This window comes from Crinia signifera, chromosome 9 (assembly GCF_055691185.1).
Source record: "Crinia signifera chromosome 9, ASM5569118v1, whole genome shotgun sequence".
NCBI classification, from domain to species: domain Eukaryota; kingdom Metazoa; phylum Chordata; class Amphibia; order Anura; family Myobatrachidae; genus Crinia; species Crinia signifera.
The window spans coordinates 34638656-34657382 of NC_139225.1; the positions used below are offsets into that span (position 1 = coordinate 34638656).

Below are 18727 nucleotides of genomic sequence, written 5' to 3' on the forward strand. Positions count from 1 at the left end.
AAATCCCAAAGGGGACCCAGGAAGCCCCAAGTATATGTCCAATGAAGAAATGACAGTTCTGACCAGCACAGGGGGGAGAGGAGAATCTATCTAGTGACTTAGGAGATGTGGTGATGGGAATATAGGATGTTGGATCAACACAACTGAGGGGAACAGGGTCTTCCATTCCCAGTCTAGGTCTGATTCTGTGTACATGATAGTGGATGCAGTTCACATATGCACAATAGTATAACACATCATTATTCTCACTTCATAATCTTAACGCTCTTTCTATTTTCTAGATGCCTGTAAACCAGATACCACCTATCTCCAGATGATTGGGGGGCTCGGCCCCTATTCCACCATAGATATATCCCTCTCATTTCCTGTGAATTCTGTCTGCAAAATTGTTCTCAAACAGACAAATGTGTCATCTCCAACTTTCCTGATAAACCTGAAGAACAGCGGAACAGAAGTCACTGGCAGTGCCACATCCTGGTTCAGTGTTCTCCAGGAAAGCAATCTGACTCCCATCCGGATTTCCTACACAGACTTTACATGGGGGATTGTAATATTCCCATCTGGAATGACAAGTTACATTAACCACGAAGAGCATCTCACACTTCCTGGGAACCAGGTGTCCTACTTCCAGTCTGTAAATTTGATTGAGATCTCTGGGTGCAGAGTTACTGTGGCCTCCCTAGGTGAGAAATCCATTTGTCTGTTCTGGGCAAATTGATGAGGCTGTGTATTGGATATGGGGTCGGAAAACACCCTAGATGGGAGCAGAGAAAAACTTGGTCGGAAGCTGATTGGCCGGCTTTCCCTCTCACGTTTGACACTGCATGTTTTCCGTTTGTTTTGGTCACATTTTTTTGGGCTGTGTCCACTCCCCACGTACCAAAGCTCTCTCCTTCGGGGGAGAGCTGCAGTCCCCAAGGGCGACACGGAGCTGCAAGGCGTAGGGAAGCCCATATCGAGGGTCTCTCCAAGCTTCGGCGAGGAGGACCCGCCCAAACCCTTTCGGGGGTTGACGGAAGAGAGTCGCTCTGAGCTTCGGCGAGGAGGACCCGCCGATCCCTATTTCCTTTTCAGGGTCCATGGGTCCCACAGGGGACATCGGGGTTGTAGGTGGATCCAGGGGGTCCGAGGCACCAATCAGCGCAGCTTTTAAAGATTTCCCAGGATGCCCGGGCCCTCTCCCCTACAGCCCCGCCTCCAGGCTCATCTAGCCAGTTTTTGTTTGGTGCCTGCAGGAAGCAGGAGCACCTTATTTCAGCGGGGGTTACCTCACTGAGGTAACCCCACTAAGCTTTTATTTTTATTTCTTAAAGGTTTTTTTTTTTTTTTTACTTTTTGAATCTGCCGCTTCAGCGGCAGAAGCCGCTTTGCGGCTGAGGCTGTTGCCCGCTGTCAGTCACTGACGGCGGAGCGAACAGCCGCATCACCCTTCCGGCGCCGGCTCCTTCTCCTAACGCGGCATGGAGGACCTCGGCGGGGGTGAGAACGCGGTGCCTAGCACCGCCAGCGTTCTCCCCCGGACGGCGTGGCCGGATCAAAGGGACAGGTAAGGCTCCACCTGGAGCACAAACCGCTGTCATGCCGCGCTGGCGGGGGAGACGCTCGCGGCAGCTGGCGTGGGTGCCGGCTACGGCCCGTGACCCCACTAGACCACCGGGGACGAGTGCAGACTGGGGGGGGGGCCCCCATTACATCTCACATCCCGGTGGGGGAAGTCCAGCAAGGGGGGGAGGCGTTGGTCTGCAACCTCCTCCCCCAGCCTTGGCGCCATTTCTCCTCGAGATCTGCCGTTCCATTGGCTGTATAAATGGTGCCCGCCCCCTCTCTCTCGGCCGGCAGCCATTTCTCATCAGCACCTCCAGAGAGCGGGCACCTTTCTCCCCTGTGAAATCGCCTACAGGTTCAGTAGCCTCTTTCACAGCCACCCTTATTCCCACTTTTCTCCATAGAGTCAAGCGGTTGACACAGGGTGAGGTAGTCTTTTTCTGGCTATAGAGTGTGTGTGACTTGTGCTAGATTTCATTACTTCTGTCCAGTTATCTGTCCTTTCACTTCTGTGTTTGAGGCAATACCTCATTGGTCACAGCACTCCTTGATATCGCTCTAGGATTTCCTATAGGGATCTATCCTATTGTGCAGTGTCAGCTCTCCTTGTCAGTGTGGTTGTCACCATGTCTAAGAGAGGGCGTCAGCAGACAGAATCTCCTCAGCTCTTGTCCTGCAAGGGCTGTGCTGCAGGCCTGTCTGACATGGATGTTGTTCGGGATGGCCTGTGTGTCAACTGCATGTCCCCTGAGCAGTCCTCTGCCACAGTTCAACAACCCCCATGGGCGGCGTTCCAACAGTTACTAGGTACCCTGGTGGATCGCCTGCCCGCCGCTGTGGCTCCCCCCATAGCCCAGCCCCCTCCACCCTGGGTGGATGCCCTGTCGACCACGGTGCAGACCCTGCAGCAGACTACGGCTGCTATGCAAAAGCTGCTGCCCCAGGCTGTACAGCCCAGTAGTTCCTTTTTACCGCCATTACTGGCAGATACTCGGGATGACACTGATACTGATGATGGGGGTGATGGGGGAGATGATGATGCTGATAATGCACCTGATGATATCAATCTAAATGATGATCAGGATGACCCCATGCCACTGGATATTCCTGCGGCTCAGACTGATGTGGCTGCCTTGATACACGCTATTAAAGAGGTCCTATTATATGACCCTGAACCTGTCGCTAAGACAAAGGATGTGTTTAAAAAACAAAAGGTCCTTAAGGCCCAGTTCCCTCATTCCGATTACCTCACGGAAATTAGAAAAAATCAGTGGCAGGAGCTGGGCAAGAAAACCAGCATCCCACGGAGGGTTCTAAACAAATACCCCCTCCCACCGGAGGATTGCAAGCCGTGGGAGATACCACCTTCAGTGGACCCACATGTTGCAAGACTGGTAAAGCCCTCGGTATTACCCGTCGCATCTGGGTCAATCCTAGGGGACCAGACTGACAGGCGCCTAGAACAGGCTCTTAAGGCCACCTTTTCTTACTCAGGCGCTGTTCAAAGGCCTACAATAGCAGCCACTTGGGCAGCCAAAGCCATTCTCCCGTGGGTTCAAACCTTGGAGGAGGAGCTTGCACAGGATGCATCAGAGGATGCTAGACTGTGCATTCTCCATATTAAACAGGCAGCTGCCTTTATAATGGACGCCATGTCGGATGCTGGCACTCTAGCAGCCAAGGCATCGGCCAGTGCAGTGCTAGCACGCCGCATCATCTGGCTCCGACCTTGGAAGGTAGACTTAGAGTCCAAAAAGACCCTGGAGTTACTACCATTCAAGGGTGAGACTCTCTTCGGGGAGGAACTAGATAAAATAGTAGCCTCCTTGGCAGCAGCTAAGACTGCGTGCCTTCCAACGGCCCTCCCTCAGAAGTCTAGGCCTACCTTTCGGTCCTTTCGTCCCCAGGGCAAGGCCAGAGGCCAACCTTTCACCAAACCTTCCCCCTCCCGTAAACCCGCCAAGGCCAAACCTAAGCAGGCATGGGCCGCAAGACAGGCCCCAAACAAGCCTGACAAGCCTTCCGCATGACGGGCCGGCACCCCCGCCGGGGGAGCCTCAGGTGGGGGGCAGGCTTCTCCTCTTCTCAAGCCAGTGGCTGTCCTCCACAAAGGATGCCTGGGTGAGGGAAGTAGTCTCTCGGGGCTACTCCATTGCGTTCAAAAGAACACCTCCCAAAAAATTCTTCTGCACCGGCCTCCCACACGATCCGGTAAAAGCAGACCATCTGCAGAGGATCTTGCAGTCCCTGTTAAGGTCTCGGGTCATTGTCCCCGTACCCCAACACCAGAGAGGACAAGGGTTTTATTCAACTCTCTTTCTTGTCCCAAAACCAAACGGGACATTCAGACCCATTCTGAACTTAAAGGCGCTAAACAAGTCAGTCAAGGTGTCCAAGTTCAGAATGGAGACGTTAAGATCCATAATCCTGGCGCTGGAGGAGGGGGATTACATGGTGTCCCTGGACATCCGAGATGCGTACCTGCATGTCCCCATCCTCCCAGCGCACCAAAAGTACCTGAGGTTTGCCATCCTACACAGGCACTTTCAATTCAGGGCTCTGCCTTTTGGACTGGCCACTGCCCCAAGAATCTTCACGAAGATTATGGCAGTAATGGCCTCGCTCTTACACCAGCAGGGCATTCGAGTGTTCCCTTACCTGGACGACCTCTTGCTAGTCGCAAAGTCGCCAGACATCCTCCTGGCACACCTGCAAACGACAGTCACAACCTTGCAGGACCACGGTTGGCTCCTAAATTGGGAGAAGTCCACCCTGCTTCCCTCGCAGCGCATGCTGCACCTGGGAGCTCTGCTGGATACCAAGGCCCTCCGGCTCCTTCTCCCAGCAGACAAGAGTGCTGCTTTACACCAGCACATTCTCAAATTCCTCTCCAGCCCTCGGGTCTCGGTTCATTGGGCGATGAAAATCCTCGGTCGGATGGTGTCCACTTTCGACATGGTCGAGTGGGCCCAGTTCCACTCTCGCCCCCTTCAGAGTCTCATTTTGAAGAAGTGGGACGGTCAGACCCAACATATCAGGACCACCTTCTTCCAACTGTCTCAGGAAGTTCGGGAGTCCCTCCAGTGGTGGCTACTTCCGCAGCACCTGTTGACGGGTCGACCGTTCTGGTTCACAGAATGGTTAGTCCTTACAACCGACGCCAGCTTGCGGGGCTGGGGAGCGGTAGTAGAATCCCAGTCCTTGCAAGGCGTTTGGTCAACCCAGGAGTCCAGGTTGTCCATAAACGTCCTGGAATTGAGGGCAGCGTACAATGCACTGCTCGGAACAAAGGACCTGGTCCAGGGCAGGCCAGTACAGATCAGGTCAGACAACGCCACGACGGTGGCGTACATAAACCGCCAAGGGGGCACCCGCAGCATGGCGGCCCTACGGGAAGTCTCAAGGATTCTTCAGTGGGCGGAGCAAAATCTCCTGGCACTCTCAACAGTCTTTATCCCGGGTGTCCTGAACTGGGAAGCGGACTTCCTGAGCCGTCAGGACATCCATCCGGGAGAGTGGTCTCTCCACCCGGAGGTCTTTGCCTCTCTGACAGAGGAATGGGGCGTGCCGGACGTGGATCTCATGGCGTCCAGGCACAACCGCAAAGTGCAGAGGTTCGGCTCCAGGACAAAGGATCCTCTAGCCGACTTCACAGACGTCCTCACGGTCCCTTGGAAATTCCATCTCCCGTACGCGTTCCCTCCCATCAATATGATCCCACGGATCATCCGGAAATTCAAGGTGGAACGCGGGAACCTCATTCTGATAGCCCCATTCTGGCCACGCAGACCTTGGTTTGTGGACCTGCTACAAATGTCGTACCAGCCTCACATTCCATTGCCACCTCGGAAGGATCTGTTGGCACAGGGCCCCTGTCTGCATCCAGATCCCCACCGCCTGTCTTTAACGGCGTGGCGCTTGAAACTGCCTTACTAAGGAAAAGGGGTTTCTCTTCCAGCGTGGCTAGGACAATGATTCAGGCACGTAAACCATCATCGTCTAGAATTTATTACCGGATTTGGCACACGTTCTTCTCTTGGTGTACTTCCAACAAGTATAACCCCAAAGTGTTCAAAATAGCCAGGATCCTGGCTTTCCTGCAGAGAGGGCTAGATAAGGGACTAAGGCTGGCGTCGCTAAAGGTCCAGGTGTCAGCCCTGTCTGTTTGGTTCCAGAGGAAGATCGCACTTCTACCAGATGTACACACTTTCTTTCAGGGGGTACTCCATGTGCAACCACCGTATACCCCTCCTACTATGCCTTGGGACCTTACCCTTGTGTTACAGGCATTGGCTAAGCCTCCCTTTGAGCCGTTAAGTTCAGTTGACCTTAAGTGGCTGACACTTAAGACAGTGTTTCTTCTGGCAATATCATCAGCCAGGAGGGTTTCCGATCTTTCCGCTCTGTGCTGGAAACCTCCCTTCCTTATCCTGCATGCAGATAGGGCAGTCCTGAGAACGAAACCTTCACACCTGCCTAAAGTCGTCTCTAGGTTTCATATGAACCAGGAAATTGTGGTTCCGGCCTTCGCATCAGAAAACTTATCACGACAGGAACGCCTTTTGGATGTAGTCAGGGCTCTGACTATATATGTGGAACGCACTAGGGCAGTCAGGAAGTCTGACGCTCTGTTCGTGTTGTACGGTTTCCACAAAAAGGGCTGGCCAGCTTCTAAGCAGACTGTTGCCCGTTGGATTCGGATGGTTATCCATCAGGTCTATCAGCAGGCAAAGTTACCTATTCCTGTGTCTCTAAAAGCACATTCTACCAGGGCGGTAGGTCCGTCTTGGGCAGCAAGCAGAGGCGCTTCTGCCGAACAACTGTGCAGGGCTGCAACGTGGTCATCTGTCCATACTTTCACCCGATATTATGCTTTTGACACGTTCGCCTCCCAGGATGCTTCCTTTGGGCGTCGCGTTCTTCTGACCCCTCAGGCAAATTCCCACCCGTGAGTATACTGCTTGTGACATCCCCGATGTCCCCTGTGGGACCCATGGACCCTGAAAAGGAAAAGGAGAGTTATGGTAGACCTACCTTTGTTAACTCCCTTTCCTTGAAGTCCATGGGGACCACAGGGCGCCCTCCCTTTTAATTTGTTTCTGAGGGATTCCTTGAAGTGGTATTATGTGACCTGTACTGACCATGTTTGCTCATGTATGTCTGTGTCTATGGGTATGTGTCCTATCCTTCTCTCCTCTCCGCTTCCTGCTTACGGCTTGTAACTAAAACTGGCTAGATGAGCCTGGAGGCGGGGCTGTAGGGGAGAGGGCCCGGGCATCCTGGGAAATCTTTAAAAGCTGCGCTGATTGGTGCCTCGGACCCCCTGGATCCACCTACAACCCCGATGTCCCCTGTGGTCCCCATGGACTTCAAGGAAAGGGAGTTAACAAAGGTAGGTCTACCATAACTCTCCTTTTTCCCCTCTTGGGCCATTTGGCTGAGAGGGATCAGGGGAGTAACGGGGCATTTCTCCTTTGGGAGAGGGTCCATATGTACGTACGCCCCCAATGCCCGATTTAGGTGTTGGGGCACCAATTCTTGATCCAGAAAAAAATTGAATCAGGGCTCCCAAAAACTTAATTACAGAGGGCTCAGCCTAATCCAGCACGTTCAGCCTAATCCAGCAAGTTACCTTGGGCCACATTGGGTCTTAATCCAGCTGCTATTACAGTATGCCACAGCAATTCCAGTGTAATGGTGTGTGCACATGGTAGATATGCCGTGCTATGCGAGTCCCGATACGATCTGATTGTATCGGGACTCGCATCGCACGGCATGCTGCAGAGGCACAATTTTGACTATATAGTGCAGATCTGCACTATATAGTGTTGCCTGCCCTCTCTATTTGGCTGCCGATTTGCGCTCACACGGGAGCGCGCATCAGCAGCGCATCGGGCTCGCAAGCCCTAAAAAAGCACACAATCAGCATGCGATATGGCTTCCGATGTTCACTATATCCGCAACATCGGAAGCCATATCGCACCGTGTGTACACACTATAAAGCTCATGTGCTTGCATCAACAAATCAAGCTTTGTTTTTTTGTGCAAAATGATTTTTATTGTTATTATCATAGAAGAACATGAACAAATAGAACAGAATATGCTTTGGCAAACAATGGTCTCTAGATGCCAACTATTAAAATGCAATAAATGAATTGGACGTATGGAAACCAAGAAACAAGCTAGAGATAAAAGAAAGGGGAAAGAGAAACAGACTAGGGATGAGGGGTGGGGGAGGGAGGAGGGTAGCTCTAATTCCTACGAGGGGTTATCATATCACAGTTTATTATGGTAATGAAAGTAGGGAAGTATCACCGAGTGGGACCGAAGGTAAGCCGAACTGGGCATACATGAGTCTGCATCCAAACCAAAAGGAGCCGGGATCGAATGGGCCCTGTTCCTTAGATGGGTTGAGGGGGGGATGCGATGATGTCCTTATAAGTTTTCGAGTCTTTGAAGTCCATCCAGCGGAACCAAGTATCCCTGAAAGTTACATGTGTATCTTCTGCAGAGGATACAATGTCTTCCATGTCCCTGTAAGAATCAACTTTAGTAATCCAATTTCTGATAGTTGGAGGAGAGGAGGATAACCAGCGTACCGGAATCACTGCCTTAGCTGCGTTATTTAGGTGACATAGCAAGGATTTCTCTGATCTTGCGATCGGGGCAGAGGACCGGTGGAATAGCCAAAACAGTGAGTTAGAAGGGACAGGTTCACCTATGATAATAGCAGAGAGTCTTAGGACTTCTGGACAAAATGGATGGAGGAGTGAGCATTGCCACCATATATGAAGTGGGTTGCCAGGGGCGTTAGAGGAGCACCAGCAGATATTAGGTACACCAATCCCCATTTTCGAGAGTACGTCAGCGGGATATCAGTTTATATTGGGTCTCCCTGACCCCCACACTAGGAGGGCAGGCATGAGCCAGGCGAAATATCTTACCCCAATTGTTTTCCCCCGCTTCTTCAACTAGTTCCAAGTCCCAGGTTTTAGTAAAGTGCGGAAGACCAGGGCTTGCATCTTCAGATAGAAGATTGGATATCAAAGATATAGGGCCAGATTCTCTAAGCTTCAAAAGTGATAAAATGGAGAATGATAGACATCCAGCCAATCAGCTCCTGTCTGACATTTTTCAAACACAGCCTGTGACATGGCAGGTAGGAGCTGATTGGCTGGCTGTTTATCACTCTCCATTTTATCACTTTTGAAGCTTAGAGAATCTGGCCCATTGTATTGGTGGGAGCTGAGGGGCCATTACACAGAAGTTCAAAGGGTGTCAGGGTCTTCGGGGGGGGGGGGGGGGGGGCGGCTGGAATGACCCAGTGACTTGAGGAAGTGGTGTACCTGAAGATATCGCCAGTATTCAGTATGAGATAGATTCCATCCACTTTGTAGGTCGTTAAAAGACGTGATTTTTCCCCTGCTCACCAGCAAGCTTTGTTTTTGTTTTATTATACTGATTCATTTTACCCAGTGCGCAAGTTTCAAACAAACTAATAATACTTCCCGTCTTCTGTAATGTTATAAAAGCTGAGTCACTGTCCTTTTTCCTCACAGGATACCTTGGTTCATTTGATATGCAATTTCGGGCAGGTCCATCAAACTATCTACGCTTGGAAGGAGCCATCCAAACTTACCTGACTGGTCTCACCTTGTCCGTGTGGATAAAAAGTACTGATAGTAGTAACCATAGGATGTGTATCTGCTCTTACTCTCTGACATCGCAACCAGAAGAGCTCGCACTCTTTTTACTGTCCCCCACAGGGCTCTCCCTCCAGATAAATGGGTGAGTTAGGTTATTTGTATATATTGTTTTGAATTAATACAGCAAGAGCAAGGAACCTATCAAGTCACTTGATTGTTAAAAAGGGGAGGGACCGGAGAGCAGGAAGGCCTTGTGGCGAATTCTCGCAAAAGTACAACTGAGTCTGAATCAGACGCACAATTCACAATGTTTTAAACTAGCATTTTTTAAAAATCTACCATTTAGATGACATTTTTTTAATATTAAAATGTAGTTTTTTAATCTTTGGTTTTTAATTTGTTCAGCAAAGATTAGATTCATTTGATGCTTCAGATTTTTCCATTTATGGCCTGGTATGGGTCATTAGTTCGACCCTATTTAGGTCGACATGAATTGGGTAGGTCAACATGGCTTAGGTCAGTGATGGCTAACCTTGACACGCCAGCTGTTGTTGAACTACACATCCCAGCATGCCCTGCTACAGTTTTACTATTTGGCCATGCTAAAGTTGATGCAGGGCATGCTGGGATGTGTAGTTCCACAACAGCTGGAGTGTCAAGGTTAGCCATCATAGGCTTAGGTTGACACATGAAATAGACAGACATGGCTGAGGTTGTCAGGGTTGGAAGGTCTGCTCAAGCATTAGGTCAACAATGGCAAGGTCGACAGGTTGACATGAATTTTTCACAGTTTTTCCCAGAATGTCGACACAGTCAACATGGACACCATTAAAGTGTACCTCTTCCCCTTGCATGGAAGGCTAATACTATTATATATTTCCTCCATGCCCTGGTGGATGGGAGGGCATGAACTACACATGTTACCTCTAAAAAAAATTAAAATGAGAATCTCATGTCGACCTTTTGACTGTCGACCTTGTTATTGCCGATCTAATGCTTGTGTTGACCTTCCCACCATGTCAACCTTAGCCATGTTGACCTAGTTCATGTGTTGACCTTCAGTGGTCGACCCAATGCATGTCAACGTATAATGTTTAACCTAATGATCGTATACCTTATGGCTGATGCCTGGTGCTAATCCTGATTTATTTTATTATTAGAAATAAGTAGACTGATGTCTAATATGAACGTGTTCTTATTGTCAGTTACGTTTGTCTCTGAGTGTACTGTATTTTGCATTAGAGGTGAACGCGTACGGATTTCTGAAATCCGGACACCCCAAACGGCAGGGATCCGAGCTGCGATCCAAGTGCTGCTTGGGTTTTCCTGCCAGGCACAGATCACAGAACAAGGCAAAATGTCATCATACCGGCGTCGGATTCTCGCGAGAGCCGAACCCTATATAATCTCCGCTACCCGCCGTCATCTTTACTCCAGCATTGGAGAGTGTTGAGGAGGGAGGTTCTGGGTGGCTCTGTGTCTCTCTGGGAAGCTGGCGTGGGGTGGCAACCTGGTCACAGCGGTGGTGCCCTGCGGTGTCCTGTGCAGTCCAGTCCTGTGGTTCTGGGCCTTATTCTAGTTCACTCAGTGGCGTAGCTACGTTTCGCCCCCCCTCCCCCCGCCGCCGAGATGCCAAGCACCCACCCGCCGCCCATGCAAACTCCCCCCCCCCCAATCCCCAACAGCCTTACCTATCTCGCTGGTCCCGGCGGCTCCGTTCTTCTGCTGAGGACCACCACAAAATGGCCGCCCACATTCAGCAGACAGTTTCAGAGAACTGTGTGCTATATGGGGGCGGCCTTTACCGAGATAGGTAAGTCTGCGGGGGATGGGGGGGGTGTAACTATAGCACCGCAGCCCCCGGCGCCCCCACATGCACAGCGCCCCCCCGCGGTGGCGGGGGCTGCGGAGCTATAGTTACGCCGCTGAGTTCACTCTTTCTTACAAAATCCTTCTTAGATGGACAAAACCATGTGCACTGCAGGTGGGGCAGATGTTACTTGTGCAGAGAGAATTAGATTTGGGTGGGGGTTTTGCTTCAAAGTGAGATCTATATTGCAGTGTAAATATAAAGCAGCCAGTATTTACCCTGCACAGAAACAAAATAACTCACCCAAATCTAATTCTCTCTGCACATTTTACATCTGCCCCCCTGCAATGCACATGGTTTTGTCCATCTAAGAAGGATTTTGTCAGAAAGAGTGAACTAGAATAAGGCCCTCTGTGCTATCTGCTGCAGGTACTGATGTCCTGTGCTCGTGTCCTGTGCTGCTGTATAAGTCCATGCAGCGGTGCTGTGCTCGCTAGTCTTCTGTTAAGTCCAGTGGTACTGCCATTAAGTCCAGTATTGCCGTTATGTCCAGTGGTACAGCTGACAGCCGTATAAGTGCAGTGACTGACAGTCCAGTGGTACTGTGGTTAAGTCCAGTGGTATTGCTGGTAAGTCCAGTGGTATTGCTGGTAAGTCCAGTGTTACAGCTATTAAGTCCAGTGGTACTGCTGTTAAGTGCAGTGGTACTGCTGTGAAGTCCAGTACTGCTGATAAGTCCAGTGGTACAGCCGACAGCCATATAAGTCCAGTGATACTGCCGTTAAATCCATTGGTACTGCCGTTAAGTCCAGTACTGCTGTTAAGTCCAGTGGTACTGACGTTAGGTCCAGTACTGCCATTATATCCAGTGGTACAGCAGCTGTATAAGTCCAGTGACAGTCCAGTGGTACTGCCATTAAGTCCAGTACTGCTGTTAAGTCGAGCGGTACTGCCATTAAGTCCAGTATACCATTAAGTCCAGTGGTACTGCCATTAAGTCTAGTAGGCCATTAAGTCCAGTGGTACTGCCATTAAGTCCAGTACTGCCATTAAGTCCAGAGGTACTGCTGTTATGTCCAGTGGTACAGCCATATAAGTCCAGTGGCAGTCTACTGGTACTGCCGTTAAGTCCAGTGGTGCTGCCTTTAAGTCCAGTACTGCTGTTAAGTCCAATGGTACTGCTGTTAAGTTCAGTGGTACTGCCGTTTAGTCCAGTACTGCTGTTAAGTCCAGTGGTACAGCTGACAGCCATATTCTAAGTGCTGTGATAGTCCAATGGTACTGCCGTTAAGTCCAGTGCTACAGCCGCATACCTCCCAACTTGTGTCCGGATGAAATAGGGACACGCGTCCGAAAAGGGGGCGGGGCGTATGCAAATGAGGGCGCGGCTTATGCTAATTAGCCGCGACCTCATTTTCATACGAGAATAGACGCTGTGCGCATGCGCACAGCGTCTATTCTACTAGATTGGGGGGGTCTCCCAACTGCCACCCCCCGCAGTGGGACAATGCCTGCCGCGGGTGGGACGTCGGGACAGGACCCGAAAATCGGGACTGTCCCGACGGAATCGTGACAGTTGGGAGGTATGCAGCCGTATCAATCCAGTGACGCAGTTCAGTGTGCACTCTAAAAAAAAATAAAAGGGTTATTTTAAATCAGTGTAATTTTTTTCAGGCTTTGCTGTTTGTGTGGGCCGGGTACACTCTCCTGTGTCACCCGCATATAATAAATAACCACAAAATAAAAGGGTTATTTTAAATCTGTATAATTTTTTCAGGCTTTGCCATATGTGTGTCTGTGTGTGTGTGTGGGGGGGGGTTAGGCTGAGTACACTCTACTGTACCGCATATTATTATAACTGCAGAAAGATAATGGAGAACAAAAATTTGAAGGATAAAACAGTGAAAGAACAAGAACCACTTGCTCCTGTCAGAGATGTGTCTACTGCCCCCTTCTGTATTGACCTGGGATGCGCAAGCAGTACCGCCTGGAGACTCCTTACCAGGACGATCATCTACTAGGGTTTCACCCATGTTAACCTCAGTCCTAAATACACAAAGCATCTGTTCATCCTGGTGGAGAGCTTTGGCATACCTCCCAACTGTCACGATTACAGCGGGACAGTCCCGATTTTCGGGTCCTGTCCCGCTGTCCCACCCGCGGCAGGCATTGTCCCGCTGCGGGGGGTGGCAGTTGGGAGACCCCCCAATCTAATAAAATAGACGCTGTGCGCATAAAAATGAGGTCGTGGCCTCATTTGCATACGCCCGCCCCCTTTTCGGACGCTCGCGTGTCCCTATTTCTTCGGCACGAAAGTTGGGAGGTATGGCTTTGGGACTACCAGTATCTTCCTGTACTGGGCATGAGCCCGACACCGATCAAAAGAAGGCATTTCTTAAAGGCGCACCCTGTTTTGAGTGACAACTTCCCTTTCCCGATGCACATGAGCCTTGGGAGGTCATTCTGATTGGCCCGCAAAGTTTTGCGGGTCATCTAAACACTGCCTGCAGCCTGCACGTATGCCCCTCCCCCTCGCACGCCGATTTCCCTACAAGCATGCAAATAGATGTTTATCATAAACATCCATTCACAGCCTTGCGTGCGTGGGTGAAATCATTCGATGGTCACGACCATCGTTTGATTTTGTCAGCGGTCACACATCTAAGTCAGCCTCTGCTGACCTTAGATCTGTGACGCCCTTGTATGGGAAGAGGGTGGGCAGCTAACCTCCATTGACGTCAGCTGTCCGCCCCCCCCCCCCTTGTGTATGCTCATGCGCAGTCCAAAAACATTGGTCCCCTGTGCGAACGCGTAGGGGAGCAAATTAACTCGAATCAGGCCCATTGTGCGCTCATCAGTACACCCTGGAGTGAACACTCATTCTCTTTACGTTTTTTATGTCCACACTACAAATTGAATTGAAGCGCACTTTGAAACCTTTTGAATCTTCTCACCTACAGAAGAGTCATGCTAAATGGGACAAAGGCGGTTCTCCTGGATGGGCGGTGGCACCACATCGCTGTGACTGCACCCCAGTACTCTGTGTTTATTGACGGCTTCCCATGGAGTCCAGATTACGTGGATGTTGCTGAGTTTAATAAGATAAGGATCCGGAGTGGAGGATCTCTGGTTGTGGGAGGTAAGAAAACATGTTCTGCATATTTGTTTTTTTTCTTTTTACAGATCCCGCCTCTCTGACAGTCAAAACGACACTCTCATCTTATAATTGTCCCTGCTACTGGGGCACTCTTCAAGGATCTCCAAGAGGTGTCCCATATATCCTGTATGTTGTAGTCTACTGCAGTTGAAAAAAATGCACCAGATTGTTCAGGGTTTTTAGAATATTTATTTTGAAGTGTTTTTTTACATAGAGGGCTGGCAACAGAAATCTTGGGGCCCCACACCCCGTCAAATGCTATTAACATCCTCCCATGCTGGAACATGAACTGGACACACTCCCTCACCCTGATGCCTGTGCTATATCACACAGACGTGCTATCTCGTCCTGCGGCTTGTGCTCTATCACACCAACAAGTCCACGTCTCCAAATATACAACTTCCCTTCCCACCCACAGCAGGGCAGAAGCTGCTGCAGCAGCCAAAGCAGGTCTCCAACTATCCACCTTCCCTTCCCATCCACAGCAGGGCAGGAGCTGCTGCAGCAGCCAGAGCAGGTTTCCAACTATCCACCTTCCCTACCCAACCACAGCAGGGCAGGAGCTGCTGCAGCAGCCAGAGCAGGTCTCCAACTATCCACCTACCCTTGCCAACCACAGCAGGGCAGGAGCTGCTGCAGCAGCCAGAGCAGGTTTCCAACTATCCACCTTCCCTACCCAACCACAGCAGGGCAGGAGCTGCTGCAGCAGCCAGAGCAGGTTTCCAACTATCCACCTTCCCAACCACAGCAGGGCAGAAGCTGCTGCAGCAGCCAGAGCAAGTCTCCAACTATCCACCTTCCCTACCCAACCAAAGCAGGGCAGGAGCTGCTGCAGCAGCCAGAGCAGGTCTCTAACAATCCACGTGCCCTTCCCACCCACAGCAGGGCAGGAGCTGCTGCAGCAGCCAGAGCAGGTTTCCAACTATCCACCTTCCCTTCCCATCCACAGCAGGGCAGGAGCTGCTGCAGCAGCCAGAGCAGGTTTCCAACTATCCACCTTCCCAACCACAGCAGGGCAGAAGCTGCTGCAGCAGCCAGAGCAAGTCTCCAACTATCCACCTTCCCTACCCAACCACAGCAGGGCAGGAGCTGCTGCAGCAGCCAGAGCAGGTCTCTAACAATCCACGTGCCCTTCCAAACCACAGCACGGCAGAAGCTGCTGCAGAAGATCCTGAAAACCCTCAATGAATAAGCAAACAATCAGGAGAAAAAAATAACTGACTGGGGATCGATCTCACATGGTTTTCACAATGATATCTACAGTGTTTGATTCACAGACCACTCTGCCAATCAGTTACTAATTAATTTTAGTTTGTCAAAAGTTTTGTAAAGTGAAAACATGTTTAATTTAATGGACCCTTATAGGCCTTTAAGGGTCCACTTAAGGGATTCTGTTCATTGTGTTGTACTCAGAAAGCCATAAGCTATCCAACGACATATCACAATGCATGAAAACAACAGATATAGCACTGACCCTTATGACGGAACCCTTAAGAGCTCATTCGATTAAACCATCTTCGAACTTAGATCGTCCCTTAAGATGATAAAGTAGTTGGCAAAGTTTGAAGATGATTAGTTAAAGCATTTGAGAGTTATCGTGGAACACACACACACACACACACACACATCCTTCAACTATACTTGTGTAGATATATCCCATGGGGGGAGGGGGGTTGTATGTTCATTTAGGATCTGTGAGTACTACACCTCTTAGTGTTTGAACATGGCCAGAAAGGTGGGCACACACACACACACGCACAGACATCTGGACAGGTTCGCAAGATTGGCACTTACAGCAGCTTGTGCCTAGAGAGCAGGACGGGCGAGGGAAGAGGTGTTACAGGAGCATATACAGTATGCCCAATTTCTGTTCCAAACTGCACCAGGTTCTTCCCGTGTCTGTTTCCTTTTATATAAAACCAGCTTGTCTCCATCTTCCCGCAGGTAGCTCCCAGACCAATGATGGCTCTTTCAATGGTGACATTAGCGAACTGAACATTTGGGATCACATCCTATCACCCTCTGATATTAAACTGTTGGCCTCCACAAAGACGAAAAGGAAATTCCCCGGAAACGTAGTGAGCTGGACGTCCTTCATGGATGAAAACAGCAGTGGTGCCCAGATGATTTCTCCAGGAGAAGAGAATGGTGAACAAGACCTTAAACAGCTTATTGTGAACTTGCGTTCATATTTATAGTTGTGCTGAATATAGTGTATGGGAAGCACACGGTAATGACATGGAGTATATGTGCAAATGGAAACATAGGATCTCGCTTTTTCTGACAAGGTGCTACCAGGAATGTAATAGGGGGTGGGGTCTGTGTGTTCTGGATTTGGAAGTGTTCATTGTAACTCTTGTCATTCTAGGCACATTTACGGAAGTGCATCAGTTTCAGTACCTTCATCATTGGAATTGCTTTCTATCCTCTAGTATTGACCATTGATGGTTAGCAACCGTGGAAGGTCTACTAGTGATGCGTGATAGTTTCACCACCAATGTGGCTGGGGTTGAGGTTTGCTCATGCATAACTACAGACCAATTATAGTTCAACTAACTATGGTTAGAAACCATCAACCATATATGGTAGAACCTTTCATGGACAACCCTACTGTACACCAACTAATATCCCCAATAACCCAGTATAACCCAGTATATTAAATTTAAAATATATTCTAGGACCAGCTGTGGTTGACCTAGCTTGTGATAGAGCCTTCTCTGTAAGTAGTGTATTCTAACACCCTGCACTGTTCCAAACCCATGCAGTTCCTCTTTCCTGCCTAGGGTGTCGCTGTCTGCTGTGGTGTCTATATCACATTGTGGCTGTATCTCAATACAGCCAAGACTGAACTAGAAGCACCACAGCATAAATTGACACCCCAGGCAGGAAAGAGGAACTGCATGGGCTTTGAACAGTGCACGGTGCTAGACTGGATACTATGTAAGGGATTCACAGAGGAATCCCTTGGGCACATATGGAGATGACTTGTCAAGTGGATCTCAAAAAGTTTCAATGCAAACCCATTGTCGACAAGACTATGTTTTACTTCCATAACAAGTGTGTGCAGCTAAGGCCAGAGGTCGTATAGCGGCCATTAAACTTCATCATTTGATCTTTGGGAGTCCAATTAACAGGCTCATCCTCTGTGGACCAGGACATCTTTTTTCATCTCGTTCTTGTATTCCCATCCAGATGTGCCATTCATGTGGTACGGGCTGCTGTATTCTGTGAGTGCCTCTGCCTACCTGTGTGTGAATGCCACTAGCCAAAATCTCTATATGGAGTCAACACTGGAAAAATGCACCAATAACTCCTTCTGGGCCCTACAACAGAATGGGAGACTCCGCAACATCATGATTCCTGCCTCCTGCGTCAAGGTAAATTGAGTGATATTACTTGAGGTCATAGGACCATGTTGTAGGATGGGAAGAGGAAGACATAGCAGACAATCTAGTCCAGTGCTGCATCCCAGGACAGAGCATTGTATAATCTGCATAAACAGCGTCATATGAGTAACCTTGATGCCGGGTCAATTTTGGGATTTGGACGCGGATCTGTCCCGGGAACGACCCAGCATTTGCAATGCAGGTCCCCCACAGCTTCCTGGCAATAAGCTGGATCGCTGATGTCATCGGGGGGCAGGGGGGCGTGTCTCCAAGGGGATGGAGGAGGAGGTAGCACTTGGAGCCGACACTGCCTCCTACCTATAGTGTGAACGGGACCCATTTGCTCAACCTGGGTTACTCATTCACACCTCACAGCAACCCGGGTCCAAGCCAGGATTAACCCTTCTTTTTAACCCAAATCAGAATACCGGGTTGCTGGACCTGAGATTTTTCAGAAGGCCCTTTCACACCGCATGGCAACCCAGCAACAACCAGGGTCAGACCTGGGTTATTTGTGCGATGTGAAAGGTATTAGGATGAAGCATGGAATTCATCCTGATGAAGGCAGTGAAGCAGCGTCCGAGGATGCAGCCCCTGATTTTAGCATGGCCAGAAACGTTTTCTAGAACACTGCCTATCACCACCCATGCTCCACACCCAAAGGTGACTGCTTAGCAATCTCACAGAATGAGATCTGACCATGCAGGGGACCACACTGATGTCCCACACATTGGCTCTGTGTACGTAAGTCATTGGGTTTGCATACATTATGGGCCTAATTTTGGTTGGCTCGGTAAGCAGCGAAGACCGCAGCTTACTGAGCGCCAGAGAAGCTGCCCCGCCGAATCCCCCACCACCACCTTTTCCCATCGCAACGAATGTGAGGCATTGTGTAACGAAGACACATCTCATCGCATGCCGCCACTGCTGCAGAAGAAGTCATTTGATGGTCGATGACCATGGAACGATTTCTACTCCTGCCTTCACAAATAAAAGTCTCAACTGCGGGCTCCGGGATAAAGACAGGGCAGGCGGCTGACATCATTTTCACATGGGATGTTGCTATCGGCAACCAATCCGATTCTTTCCATTATCTTCTAGAAGGTGCTAAGTAAATAAGAGGCAGCTTCTGATTGGTTGCCTATAGCAACGTCCCATATGAAATAGAATTCCCATCTTAGCA

At 49.9% G+C, this 18727-nt stretch overlaps 1 protein-coding gene across 3 annotated transcripts in view; it reads left to right on the top strand.

Annotated features, from left to right (window-relative positions):
• The window catches only part of LOC146035382 (uncharacterized), a 103567-nt gene that overhangs the window by 30639 nt on the left and 54201 nt on the right, over positions 1-18727 (top strand). For all 3 annotated transcript variants that reach the window (XM_083158791.1, XM_083158789.1, XM_083158790.1), the window contains exons 6-10: positions 282-683; positions 9105-9333; positions 13962-14140; positions 16103-16306; positions 17351-17535. In XM_083158791.1, coding sequence (XP_083014917.1) covers positions 282-683; positions 9105-9333; positions 13962-14140; positions 16103-16306; positions 17351-17535 — 1199 coding nt within the window. The remainder of the gene's footprint in view (positions 1-281; positions 684-9104; positions 9334-13961; positions 14141-16102; positions 16307-17350; positions 17536-18727) is intronic.